This window comes from Gossypium arboreum, chromosome 10 (assembly GCF_025698485.1).
Source record: "Gossypium arboreum isolate Shixiya-1 chromosome 10, ASM2569848v2, whole genome shotgun sequence".
NCBI lineage: Eukaryota > Viridiplantae > Streptophyta > Magnoliopsida > Malvales > Malvaceae > Gossypium > Gossypium arboreum.
The window spans coordinates 9,920,809-9,935,118 of record NC_069079.1 but is presented as its reverse complement, the minus strand read 5'-3'; the positions used below and the strand labels follow the sequence as shown (position 1 = coordinate 9,935,118).

The following is a 14,310-nucleotide window of genomic DNA, read 5'->3' as shown; positions in this document are numbered from 1 at the left end:
TCAGCTTACTCTATGCACCTAGACCTGGAATTAACAAATAAAGCATCGAATTCAAGTAGAAAGAAATCCCAGACCCATAAACGACCTATGCCAATCAATGTGGATAACATGCAACAAAATTATTGTGCAAGTGAATGAGCGGCTTTTGGTTTAAGACAAAATGCATTAAACATGACTACGATACATTAAAATACAAGACACAAGCACAAATTATCGCCAAGTAGCAAGGTGTACATCCAGCCAGCCTTGATGTGAAAAGAAAGGACCACTGTTTTTGGTTGATTTCTTCAGGCATTGAACCATCATGGATTAGTAGATAAGAACCACACCTACATACGCGTAGCGATATAATTCACTATTAAAATAATATTTAAAAAATGTAATCTGCAATGTTGTACCTCTACTTCTAATTTAAGCTGTCTAACAAGGTAGAATCACCAAGCTTGTAGGCTAAATATTGTTGTTCAGTGTTGATGATGTAGACATGGACATTTGCTATATTTTGAACTTTCCAATGGTCTTCATCAACTCCTGGTAGCATTCTTCTAACAAATTCTTTGGACATAAGACTAACTTCAAACGCACTAAGGCATTTGATATGGCAGATGTCGGATGGCAGCATCTTCAACTGTTGACAGGACCCAATAAAGAGGTGTTCAACAAGATGGAGTGCATTTTCATCGATTGCCAATCTATTCAGCCTATCCAATTTCTCAAGGATTAAAATCTTGAGTGCTGGAAAGTATCCACTCTCGAAATGAACTTGTGTTCCATTGCATCCCTTATAAAGAAAAAGTTCCAACAACTTGGGCAATTCACCAAGAATGTTGAGAGGAATCTTGGATAATTGCGACCAAAGTAGTCGAATCCGAACTAGGCACTTGAGATCGGAAATCCAATGGGGCAACTTTTCCAATCGTCCTTGAAGCCGAAGGCAATACAAAAGAAGAGGAGATGTCATTGATTGCAATTGCAGAGGTTCCTCCTCTTTTGCTGAGATAATCTGTAGTGATTGATGGAGGGACATTTGCTCAATAGCATTGCACAAAGCATCCCACCTTCTGATTTCAGGTTGGTGATTCCCAACTTTCTTAGATTCTTCAACTTTCCCAACTCGCTAACTAAATCAAAGCTCTTTCCTGCATCCACATCTACAAGATAAAGCTTTTCTATGGACTTTAAACTTTGAACATTGCCATGTATTTTCACCCCTTGTCGAATCTGAAAATTGGTATCGGAGTAGGCTATAAAATACTTCAGATTGGAAAGCTCATTGATATCAAAAGGTAACTGATGCAGACGAGAACGTTTCAAATCCAAAGTTTCTAGTTTGTGCAACTCAGATAAGGACTTTGGTTTGTATCTCTTACACTTAAGTATTTCAGGTGCAACAGATTTCCCAATTCGGCAATTCCTCAGGCAAGCGATCCAATGGAGCTCCCTCAAAATCTAGTTCTTTCAAGAGTTTGAAATTGGCAAATATTGACATGAGCAGGGATTTGGGGAATTCTTTTACCGCAAAAAGATAATTGAATGAGCTTTTGAGCTACGGATGGTCGATGACAAGTTGTTCGAACCAATATTCTGGATTGAGATGTGCCGTGCTGTCTGGTTCAGATTTGTTAATTGCGTTGGTGAAGTTTGAAAGAAAAAGTTAAGTTCATCTGACTTGGAAAGAATGAGCTCATGCATTAAACCATGGACTCGACATTCTCTAACCATGCCGTCAAAATCGACCAATTCAACATGAACCAAGTTTTTGTTTATGAGCTGAGTCAAGGATTGTCTCGCAACATCTTCAGCTGTTGCATCATGTTGTTGTTGCTGCTGTTTCACAAAGCCCTCTGCAATCCACAACCGAATAAATCTTGCACAATTGACAACATAATCTACGGGGAACATGCCAAGAAACAAGAAACAGGATTTGAGATGGTAAGGCAAATCGTGATTACTTAAGGAAAGGATTGTTTTGATCCGCGTGAGATGGTTGTTTTATAGCTGTGCCTTGAGGCTATCGTTCAAGCTTTGCCATTCAACAACATCTCGGCCTTTAGTTGACAGCAGTCCACTAATGGCCACACTTGCAAGTGGTAAGCCTTCGCATTTTTTGGCGATATCAAAAGACAAATCCTTCAACTCCAAGGGATGTTGCTTCTCTTGGTCGAATTGAAATGCTGTTCTGCATAAGAGTTCTTGTGCCAACTCTAGGGTAGAGGTTTCAGCTCACGAACATGAACAAGTGCTGATGTTTTGCAAAACTCTGCAACGTTCCTGTTCCTTGTTGTCACCATAATTCTACTGCTTTTGTCATTACCAAACAATGCATATTGTACTTCTCCCCAAGTCTTCTTTCCATACATCATCGAACACAACAAAATACTCTTCTCCTGCAGAAAGTTTCTGCATTTTCCAATCAGCTCTTCCCCGTCCATTGCATTGACCTCACTGGGACAAGGGTCTTTCCTAGACTTATAAAATTACCTTATCATGGTCTTTAGTAGATCCTCCACCTTGTATGATTGAGACAGTAATACAAGCATGGCAGTCAAAGTGCCCTGTGGCGATCTGTTCATCAGCAACTTTCTTTGCCAGAGTTGTCCTGGCAACTCCTCCCATGCCCACCACTGAAATCGCAGTACGATTAGATTCACCATGTATCGATTCTCTTCCCAAATCTTTTCTCAAATAATCAATCCCCACAAGTGCATTGTTGTCAACGAAATGGAGCCCCATTTGTCACACCAAGTTTTATCCTCGGCACCACCTCCAAAGGTGTTGAAGCTGTAAGGCTTGCTCCTTATCCGGATTTCACATACCCGTGTCTTGATATCTTGAATCTCTGAAGCTATTTCATGGTGTCTCTTCACACCCTTTACTAAACAATCTACTTTTGCAAGGAAAGCTTTGGATCCATGCCGGTGGTGGCGGTTTCCCACATGAAGCACGTACTCATCCATTATTACGTATATAATAAACATACGACTCCAGTTGCAGTTTTCTTTCTTTTTTCCATCTTCTTTTTAATGCAAAATTTGTTTATGCATTATCCATTCATAAATCTATACACTATATGCTATAATATCTATACTCTATATATTATAAACGAATTACAAGGTAACAACACTTATAATTCAACAATAACTTATAAATTCATAAATTAATAATATATTGTGAATGAAACTTTTGACTCAATAATAAAATTGAGATACTGAATATTTATATATGGATTTTCCATCATATTTATTGTGTTATTTAGTTCATTTGAATTACTAAAAAATAATATTATATTGAAAACAAACTTTTATTGTGATTTATTTTATTGTTACAAAAGTATGATGGTACGTATCGGCAACTCTTTTTTAATTAGAGATTTGTGATTTAATTTTGCTATAACACAAAAGTTGGGAGTGACTTGTCATGGTAGTTCACACCGTAAGGGATGTGGAGAACTATTAATTTGGAGGCGGTTCGCATTGTAAATGATATAGAGAGCCACTAAGAATAATGGTTTCTAGAAATTTCATGAGCTTGGAAAGCTTTTTAGGAGAGATTTGGTACCACATTGGCTGATATTCTAGAGCCACTTCTTTTTGTGATGGAGAGAGCTTTTATAGAGGGGGAGCTTTGACGTGGGTCTTGCTATTTAAGGTGACTATAGAGGCATGGGTATAACAACGGCATCCTAGTTGAAGGGAAGATTACAAAGTGATCTTCCCCAAGAAGATGCTTCTTGATAAGGGTTTAGGATTTCCTTATTGCTATGACGAGTCGTTAGGGGTCTTAAGAGACAAATTTGGGGATATGATGAATGTCTTAAGAAGTTAAACTTGACAAATACCTAAAAAGAAAATGATTATGTGATTTTAGTGATAACATGTAGTTGCATTCTACTTGAGAAATACCTAGAGAGCAAATTTAGTGAAGCCTCCCTTCAATAGGCATATGCTAGAAACAAAACTAAGGTCTTAAGAGGCCTTACTTGATGGGGAATTGGAAACTCAAAAGGCTTCACTAGGAGCGACATTAGAGCCTTCAATAGACTTTAGCTGAAGAAGAGTTGCTTTCTTAATAGTTATATGGCCGTACTTATCAATCCCTTTGACATATGGAGCAATGAGACACCTTAAAGACCAATTTGGCGAAGCACTCCTATAAAGGTGAAATATGAGACCTTAGAGGCAAGCGTGAAAGAAAAATGTCAAAAGTTATAGGATAGTTCACACTCTGATGGTGCCAAGAGATGATAATTTTTTTTAGGATCTAAGATGTTTCCATGCTATTTAGGAGATTTACATGCAATCTAGGTGGAGTTTTATTAGTTGTAGAATTCCTCTTTTGAATTTGATCCAAGAGGGAGGTCCACAGATATGTTTTTCTGACTAACTCCCCTTTTAGCTATAGTCTTGCATGGTTGAACTAGATATATGTAAGGGGTACATAAATAATGAAGTCATACTTGAGAAAGGTCCGCTTGAATAAATGATGTAGACATATAATGAGAGTCTCCTTAAGAAGGGTATGCCTAGATAAATGAGGTATATATATATATCATGAAATCTCTCTTGAGATGTTCGCCTAAAAAGATGAAATAAGTAAATGATGATCTTCGTAGGAATAGATATATGTAGTGAACTATTCAATGAAGGGGTTCATTTGAATGATTAAATTTTGAAAGAATAGATATATAATGAACTCTCTGATGAAGGGATTTACCCGAATGAGTAAATTCCATAAAAGTAGATATGTAATGAGCTTTGTGTTATCCATTGAAATCTTAAAGGCTATGCCTAGTTGAGCTAGCAGTTGCTTTTTAGCAAGCCGAAGCCTTAAAAGGCCACGGGTGCATGATAGGGTGCTAGAGCCTTTAGAGGCTTTGATGAACAAGCACTGGAGCCTTAAGAGGCTTCACCAAAAAACGACAAAGGGCCTTTGGAAAGCCTACGCCCAATAAGGCACTAAAGCCTTAAGAGGCTTCATTGAAAATGATATTGGAACGTGTCAGAAGCTTGTTGTTGATGAAGAGTTGCTCCTTTAAGAATCAATTAACCCCTAGTAAAATTATTAAAATATCTTTTAAGTTCTTCATGTTAACTTTTTTTCTTGTCATACGGTAAGTCAATCGTTACATCATTATTTTTTCTATGTTAACTGCCATATCATCACTTAGCAACCTAAAGCTTCATCAGAAAATTATATTTTAAGAGATCAATTAATTGCTAACTTTTGACCAATAACTCAATTGATTGTAGCTTTCAATCATAGGCTTGATTATTTTTTAATTATATTAGAAGGCCTTTTTTACTATTTAAGCTTTATTATTTAACGCTGGAGATAAAGGGTGCTTGGGATTGAATTTGGGCTCAATTTTCTTGTTATTGGGTTTTTAAAATTTGTTGTCCACTTTCAAAACCCAATGAGAAAAAAAGAGTTAAATTTGATGATTGATATATATATTTATAAATTTATTTAATTTTATAATTTTATTAAAAAATAGGCTTATTTGTCATAAAGTTCTTAAAAATGTAAAAAAAAAAAAATCTATTAAACTCTTGTATCAAATTCGTACCTAATTAAACCCCCTGTTGTTGATTAAAATAATCAATTAAGTCCTGTTGTTAATGATTTTCACCATGATCATGTTGATGTTAAAATAAATTGACGGACCAATCACATGGTGACACATGATAGCTTTTGGTTTAATCTAATATTTTTCTCATAAAAATTATAAAAATAAAAAAAACAAAAAGTTATAAAAATCGTGAAACATTATTAAAAATATTAAAATTGATATAAACTTATTAAAATTATAAACATATAAAAACTTATAAATATTATAAAATATAAAATTAATAAAATTTATTTAAAATAAAAAATTTATTAGAATTCTTTAAAATAATAAAATTGTAAAAATTATAAAATATATTAAAACTTGAACTAGATCGGTTAGCCCAAAATCGACAAGGGTACCGGTTTGGGGAAAGCCATTAGACCGGTTGACTTGGGAATTGAGAAGTTGAACCGGTCTAATGGTTGATATCCTTGTCAATTTACATCGATCAGTCCAACCGATGATCCGATCCGATCCAATTCAAGTTTTATGTTTTTTAGTAATTTTATAAGTTTATATCAATTTTAATATATACATTTATAATTTTAATATTTTATAGAATTTTAATATGTTTTTATAAAATTTTAAATACATTTTATTATTTAATATTTATAAGTTTATATAAATTTATATATATTAAATTTTTTATAATTTTTGATTACTTTTATATATTTTAATAATTTTTGTGATTTTTAATAATTTTATGATAAAAATATTAGGTTAAACAAAAAAAAGTAGCTAGTGATACCATCTTACTGATCTAGAAATTTATTTTAACATAATCAATGAGAAAAATTAATTAATGATAGATGTTTGAAATTTAATAAAGGAAATTAATTATTTTTTTGGTGAGATATAAGCATTTAAAATATATATCATTTATGATTCAACATAGGGTATGAAGTATGAATATGGAAGGCAAACAAAGAAAAAAAGACAGACAAACAGAAATAGAAGTTGACCTCTTACGCTACAACTACTTTCCAAGTCTTTCATTTTAAGCATTCTCTTAGATCCAAAGTTTCACCAACTGAATTTCCCACAAATCTTTGCAACAGCTTTAACTGTTACTACCAAAATTTCAGGTTTGTTTTTTTTCTTTTCTTTTTATTCTACTAAATTTTGTTCATTGAATTTGCAAAACCACCCACCAAGCTATAAGCTTGAATCCGATGCTCTTGCTGTAGATCAACGCTTATGTAGTGACTACAACTTCAGTTTTGATGCGGACGTAGCAAAACTGCTGTATTTGTAAACTTCGTTTTGTTCTTTGAGAAATTGGGTTTTGATTTTTAATGGTTTCTAGGAAGTGGGTAGCTGAGAAAAGAGATTGATTATTGAAAATTTTTGGAACCATGAGGAGTGTATATGTGACTGTTGTTGTTGTTTGTATAATGTGCGAGATGTTTATCTTAGGGTTGACAAATTATGTTCCAGAAGTGGAGTTTGAGTTTAAAAAAGAATCTTCTATGGAAGTGGAACACAATTATGAAAGAATCGGTGAGGTAAAGAAACATTGTAAACCAATTCTATCATCAGCTTCTGAATTCAAAGCTGAAGATAATAGGATAGCTGATATAAAAGAGGAGCTCAATTTCGGGTATGGGGATTGGTGGCAGGATGTTGGTGATGCTCCTATTATGCCATTTGATGATAGAGATATCCCTAAGAATTTGTCACAGCCTCCCTCTAATATATCTTCTTTCTGGATCACAAATGTCGATCACAAACATCGGACTAAGAAGTATGTAAGTGTCAGTGGCATTTTGATGTTGGGCATAACATTGGATACTTCATTTGCGGAGAGGCCATACAAGGGTAGTCCTCGATTTCAGATATGGCCTGCTCATACTCAGCTTGCAATTTCATTCGAAGGGATTTATATGGAAAACAAACGGAATGGTGGAGAAAGAGTGATTTGTTTGTTAGGGGATGCAATGTTGCCATCTCGGGAGTCTGACTCAAGCAATCCATGGGAATGGGTGAAGGACTCTGATCAAAACAACAACCAGGTACCCCTTTTGCAAGATGATCAAATGTTGCTTGTTCTTCGCTACCCCTTGACACATACTTTGACAAATAAGGTGATACGAGGGGAGTTGAAAAGTTTAAATCCAAAGTCAAATGCTAAGTACTTTGATCAGGTTCACATTTTGGGACAGATGCTCAAGTCAACAAAATATGAATTTGGGTCTGAGAAGATTGTATCCAAGGCATGTGATCCTTATCCATATCGAGATAACTTGATGAGTTCTGGCATCAATGTTTACAAAGGAGGTAGTTTCTGTGCAATTCTTGAGAAAGTTACTAATAGTGGACCTTTCACTGTTGTGCCAAACTGGAAATGCGATGGCGCAGATGACTACTGTAGTAAGCTGGGTCCTTTTGTATCAGATCAAGAGATTAAAGCCACAAATGGGAGCTTCAAGGATGTCATGCTTTACATGCAGGATGTCAGGTGCAAGCCAACTAGTGGGCATCAAAATGATAGTGTGGCAAGAGTTGCTGCAGTTTTTCGGGCCACTCCTGCATTGGAGGATCGGTATAGAGTGCAATGGAGGTCTGGGCTTAGCAACATGACTCTAGCTGCTGAAGGAATCTGGAATTCTTCCAGCGGGCAGCTTTGCATGGTTGGTTGTCTTGGCATAGTAGATGCAGAAGGGAGTAGCTGTAACTCTCGTATATGTTTGTATGTTCCTCTGTCGTTCTCCTTAAAGCAACGAAGCATTATTTTTGGGAGTATTTCGAGTATTGATAGAAGTAATAAGCTATACTACCCTTTATCATTTGAAAGGTTAGTGAGGCCCTCAGAGCTGTGGAATTATTTCAGAGTGTCACATCCTTATTATAGTTACTCAAAAATCCAATCAGCTGGTGCAATCCTAGAAAAAAATGAGCCCTTCAGTTTTGGAGCTCTAGTCAAGAAATCCTTGCTGCAATTTCCTAAACTAGACGACACTGATGACTTTTTATCCAGTCTTTCTTTTCTTGCAGAAGATCTGACCCTTCAAATTTCTGCAGTTCCTGATCCTTTTTCAAATTCTCATCCTCTGAGAGTTGATATTCAGATGGATATTTTCTCAATTGGTCCTTTGTTCGGGCGCTATTGGTATTCAAGAAATGAAACAACTGCAGGAGAGACACCTTACCTCAGTAAAGCTGAGTACACAGAAAAGCAGCTCCTTTTGAATGTATCAGCTCAACTAACCATTATTGGAAAAGATTATAGCAATTTTTCTGTTCTTTTTCTGGAGGGTCTTTATGATCCGCATTTTGGAAGGATGTATCTTGTTGGCTGCAGGGATGTTCGAGCTTCATGGAAGATCTTATCTCAGACCATTGATCTAGAATCGGGGTTGGATTGCTTGATCGAAGTCATAGTGTCTTACCCACCAACTACTGCACGGTGGTTGTTCAACCCAACTGCAAGAATCTCCATATCTAGTCAGAGACCTGAAGATGACCCACTATATTTTGGAATGATTAAGCTTCAGACTCTTCCAATTATGTACAGGAAGCAGAGGGAAGATATTCTCTCTAGGCGGGGTATTGAGGGAATCCTCTGTGTTTTGACTCTTTCATTTGCAGTTGCTTGCATTTCTAGTCAGCTGTTTTACCTCAATCAGGATGTTGATTCCTCTCCTTTTATTTCCTTTGTTATGCTGGGTGTCCAAGCCCTTGGGCATTGTCTTCCTCTTATTACTGGTGCCGAAGCTCTCTTCAAAAGAGAGGCTTCTGATTCTTATGAAATGCAATCTTATGACCTTGAGAAGAGTCAGTGGTTGAATTTGATTGATTACACGGTGAAGCTTCTTGAGCTGGTGATGTTCCTTTTGACTCTGAGGCTCTGCCAGAAGGTGTGGAAATCTCGGATCAGATTACTTTCACGATCCCCACTCGAATCACATCGTGTCCCAAGTGACAAGCGAGTACTTATTGCAACCCTTACCATACACGGCATTGGGTACATAATTGTTCTGATCATTCATGCTGTTAAAACCAGACAGATGCCGCTTCAAACCGATAGGTTTATAGATTCAAGGGGTCATTCCCGAACACTACGGGAATGGCAAATTGAACTAGAGGAGTATATTGGCCTGGTTCAAGATTTCTTCTTGCTCCCCCAAGTCATTGGTAACTTGATGTGGCAAATCGATTGTAAACCTCTGAGGAAACTCTATTTCATTGGGATTACAGTGGTCAGACTTCTCCCTCATTTATACGACTATATAAGAGCTCCAGTTCCCAATCCTTACTTTGCAGAGGAGTACGAGTTTGTAAATCCGACATTGGACTTCTTCTCAAATTTTGGGGATGTTGCCATTCCCATCACAGCAGTTTTGCTTGCAGCAGTCATCTATTGTCAGCAAAGGTGGAACTATGATCAGCTTAGCCAGATTCTGACCTTCAGGCAATGTAGGCTTCTTCCTGCAAGATCAAGAGCTTATGAGAGGTTGTCTTCGAAGCCTTTTGAAGCTGAGCTTGCCTCTGATGTTAACCAGAGTACCTCAAAAAAGCTAGAGGATGAGGATGATGACGAATAGTTAAATTCCTTCTCAACATTACTGACAGAAACATGTGTGAATGTGTTTGTTTTCCAAGTATAACATGTTGGCATCTATCCTGCATATTTTAATCAATAGAAATCAAGAACAATTTTCTGAACTTGACCTTGCCTTTTATCTTTTGTTTAATATCATCATATTATTGCTGCACTTTTGAGGGTGTATTTGCAAATTCTACTTGGAGTTGTATCTAACAATAATTAAAATGCTATCCAATATGAAACCTATTATGCTATGATCTATTGTTGATGATATGGTTACTTTTTCCAGGCAGTGAATGTGTTCTATAAAAAATTAATCCATATATATTCTGTTTCTCTGGAAATCTAAACTTGCTTTATGATAGACTGCAATGTGTAAGCCCAAATATCACTTGCTATACTTAGCGAAATCTATCATCAAACATAAAATAAACTTATTAAATTTTAATTAAAACAAATCATTAATCATGACATGAATAAACCAGTTTATGGGTTTGGTGGCATTTTTCCATCCAAATTCAAATTAAATAATGTAATGTTTTAAAAATATTAATATTATTATTATTTTTTGTCTTTTTGATACCTAAACTTGACAATTAAACCTATTTTAATGGTCTTTGAACTTGAAAAATATAAAATTTTAGTGATATAACACATTAATATTATATCATATTATCATCTAAAAGAAAAATATATGTACGAAAGTGAATCTAATTATTTAATTCAAAGAACTCTATTCTCAAAACTAAATTACTATGACAAATTATATAAAACATGTAACCAATAAGTACAACACAAACACAAAAAAATAAACAAATTAGTTTTCAAATTTAACCACAACAAGCTATGCAAATTAATGAAAAATAACGTAAATATAGCATTCATATGGAAATGTGTCAAAATCTACTTAAGAAATTATATTAATTTATATTTAGTATAGCGAAAATATATTTTCTTTATTCCACAAATAGAATTAAAAAATATTATTTTTATATATTTTAATATTTATTTATTTTTAATATTTTATTATATCTTTTATAAAACACTTGTTAACACTTTGATTCTACTTGTGAAGTTTAAATATTCCACTAGTAGTGTACTAAATATTTCCCTTATATAAAATAGTATAAACACAATCATGATACAAAATAACAAACACATTTTTAAAAAGGAAAATTATTTGATGCAAACTTCACAAGTAGGGTTAGGAAGTTGATAAGTTAATAGTTTAGTCAAATATTAAAAATAATTTTTTAAGAAGAAACACATGGCAATTTTTTAAGTTCTTTGGGAATTAAAAATACACTGTATTAAATATTAACCCTTTTAAAAAAGTATAACTAATAAAAAAAAGACAATTCTATAAAGAAAAGAAAAAGGAAAACAATTCTATGCAAAAGTATCATTGAGGTCCTTTTACTAGGAGTTAGATTTTATTTTGCCCCCTATATTCAAAAAATTAGTCATTGTATATTAGATCAAAGGACAAATTGATCATTTATGTAAAAAGTTTTAAACATTTTTATAGTTAAAAATTAGCATGGTTGACAAAATAATCAGAAAATTACACGTAGCATGCCAACGTCATGTCTACCTCATTCTGACTTATAGAGACTAATTTTTAATAGAAGAAATAAATGAAATTTTAAACAGAAGAATTAATTTGTTCTTTAATTTAACATACAATAACTAATTTGTCTTTTTTTTAGTAGAAGAGTCAAAATGCATTCCAATTCTTAATACAAAGCCAACAATTCTCCTATGAATTCACAACTTCTGTATTCTCCTATGAATACACAATATGATAATCAAACCAAATAGATATAAATAATACTGGATTATAGTGGATAAAAAAAAAGCCTATATAATAAATTTATAAAAAGTTGAAACAAAAATTAAATGTGACTTTACTTTAAATAACAGAAGTTAAATTTATAAATATAACGATTCTATCGAGCACATATATTTTTTATATAAAATTGTTACGCCTTAGACTGAAGTATAATAACTAAAACATTTTAAAAGAAATTATAACCATAATTTCATATAACATTTATAAATTTTGTAAGTTAAGAAACCTCGAAATACTTAGGTGTTACTTACAAGGCCAAACTTTTTAAAGGAGTTGAAAACCACTAGGTTGAAACAAAAACTACAATTTACCCTAGTATTAGTGGGTTGAAAACCATTATCTTAAACCAATGACATAGTTGCAACCAGTTTTAAGCACAAAATACATGTCAATATAGCTAACATTTAACCCTATTGATAGGGCGAGAAAATATCATATTTAGATCAAATTCAAAATCATGAAAAATCAAAGTACCCTGTAATGTTGTAAACATATATAAAATATATTTTAATACAAAAACAATTAAAAATAAAAATTTTTATAAATTTTAAACTTCATGATTATTTAGCTTACTTGAAACCATTAAAACTCAAAATTTATTTGATATTTCGACAATATAAAAATGAATTTAAAAATTAAATACAGTAGTAAAACTTCGAAAATTGTTTTCTTAAAATTAGTTACCGAAAACATAAGTTTTGAAAACCAAAACATTGAAAATCATCACAATCTATCTAGATTTTCTAGATTATAAACTTAAAATTTTATATGTTTTAAATGCTTTTGAGTAAATTAAAATATAAAAGAAGAATGCTACCTCAAAATAAAATTTATTATTTTATAAAACATAAATAATTTTAATAGTTTTATAATTTAGTAGGTGACACAAATTTAATAAACAGTAAAACATATTGTCGAGACCATTTTTAAATCAAGTTTTCGAAAATGGGAATCGACTTTAAGAAAAACGAAAACGGGAGTCGCCACCAATCTTTTTAGGTGTGATTAGATCACCAATAAATCATTAGTTTTGGTTTACGAAATAAAAAGAACGGGTTCGGGAATCGGTTACGTACGAGGAAGGATTAGCACCCTCGTAATGCCCAAAAATTGGTACCTAATTAATTATCAAATGTCTTTAAGGTCGGAAATTTAAAAAATTTAAGATGCAATCCTCTTTAGAATATTTTGATTTTGAAAAATTGGGGTTCACTTGTATCAAAGGAATCAAAATATCTCATCCAGTAAGTTAGAACACAATATTTTTAAGACATTCGAAACTAAACTAGCTTTTTTGAAAATCTCTATCTCAAAATGACAAAACGCCACATCCAGTAAGTTAGGACGCAACGCTTTGAAATTCCAAGACAGTTGCTCGTATTTTGAAAACCTTAAAAAACTTAGAAGGGTGCTTGACTATTTGAACTCAACGAGAAAAATTGCAACCCAATAAGTTAGGACACTACTTTTCTCGAAATTTCCAAACACCAAGTATTGCCTTTATTTTTTTGAAAACTTTAGAGTCTCGTTTTTTTAAAATCGATGCATGAAGGAGCATATTAACATAACATACGAGATAACATGTTATAATAATAGGTAAATAAAAGCACAATAGGATAATATCATACATTAACTAACATATACATATAAGAAACATGGCAAATTTTAAATAAGTAAAATATACATAAAACACGATATATATTTAAGAAGAATAGGTAAAACACATAAACATGTAATTCATCATATATTTAAACATATTGATAATAAAAATGATGCATGATATACAATTTGACACATAAAAAAATACAATAAAAATAATAATAGCACTCAACATTTAATAAAATTATGAGACCAACATCTAATATATTGACATAATATAAAGAAAGGTTCAATATATATATATTAAAATATAAAATAAAGTGAGTAATTATTGATAAAAAAATACCTAAAATATAAATTAAAAATGTTTAAAATAAGCTATATATAATAATATAATATGAATAAAATATAAGGAAATATAATATAAAATAATAAAATATAATAAGTATTTTGCATATAAAAATATGGTAAAATAAATAGTATAAAAAACAAAATAAATAATATATAAAAATATAAGAAAGATAGATATTATAAGGAATATTAAATAATAAAAATATAGTACGTAATAAAAATTAATAAATAATTATAATGAAATATAACGTGGTATACGATAATAATAATAAAGTAACAAATATTTTACATATAGAAACATAGTATATAAAATGTATAACATATAATAGAATTTAAAAATATATAATGTATAGC

At 32.5% G+C, this 14,310-nt stretch overlaps 1 protein-coding gene and 1 pseudogene across 1 annotated transcript; one reads left to right on the top strand and one right to left on the bottom strand.

The window, feature by feature from the left end:
- Nucleotides 1–406: 406 nt before the first annotated feature.
- On the bottom strand, nucleotides 407–2,957 carry LOC128282003 (inactive disease susceptibility protein LOV1-like; annotated as a pseudogene).
- Nucleotides 2,958–6,495: 3,538 nt separating this feature from the next.
- LOC108489661 (uncharacterized) lies at nucleotides 6,496–10,273 on the top strand. Its single transcript, XM_017794344.2, has 2 exons — nucleotides 6,496–6,693; nucleotides 6,796–10,273. The coding sequence occupies exon 2, from the start codon at nucleotides 6,964–6,966 to the stop codon at nucleotides 10,150–10,152; it is 3,189 nt and encodes a 1,062-aa protein (XP_017649833.1). The 5' UTR covers nucleotides 6,496–6,693; nucleotides 6,796–6,963; the 3' UTR covers nucleotides 10,153–10,273.
- Nucleotides 10,274–14,310: the final 4,037 nt, after the last annotated feature.

Excerpts from the sequence above, each read along its gene's own strand:
- LOC108489661 (XM_017794344.2), top strand. The coding sequence starts at position 6,964 with ATGAGGAGTGTATATGTGACTGTTGTTGTTGTTTGTATAATGTGCGAG.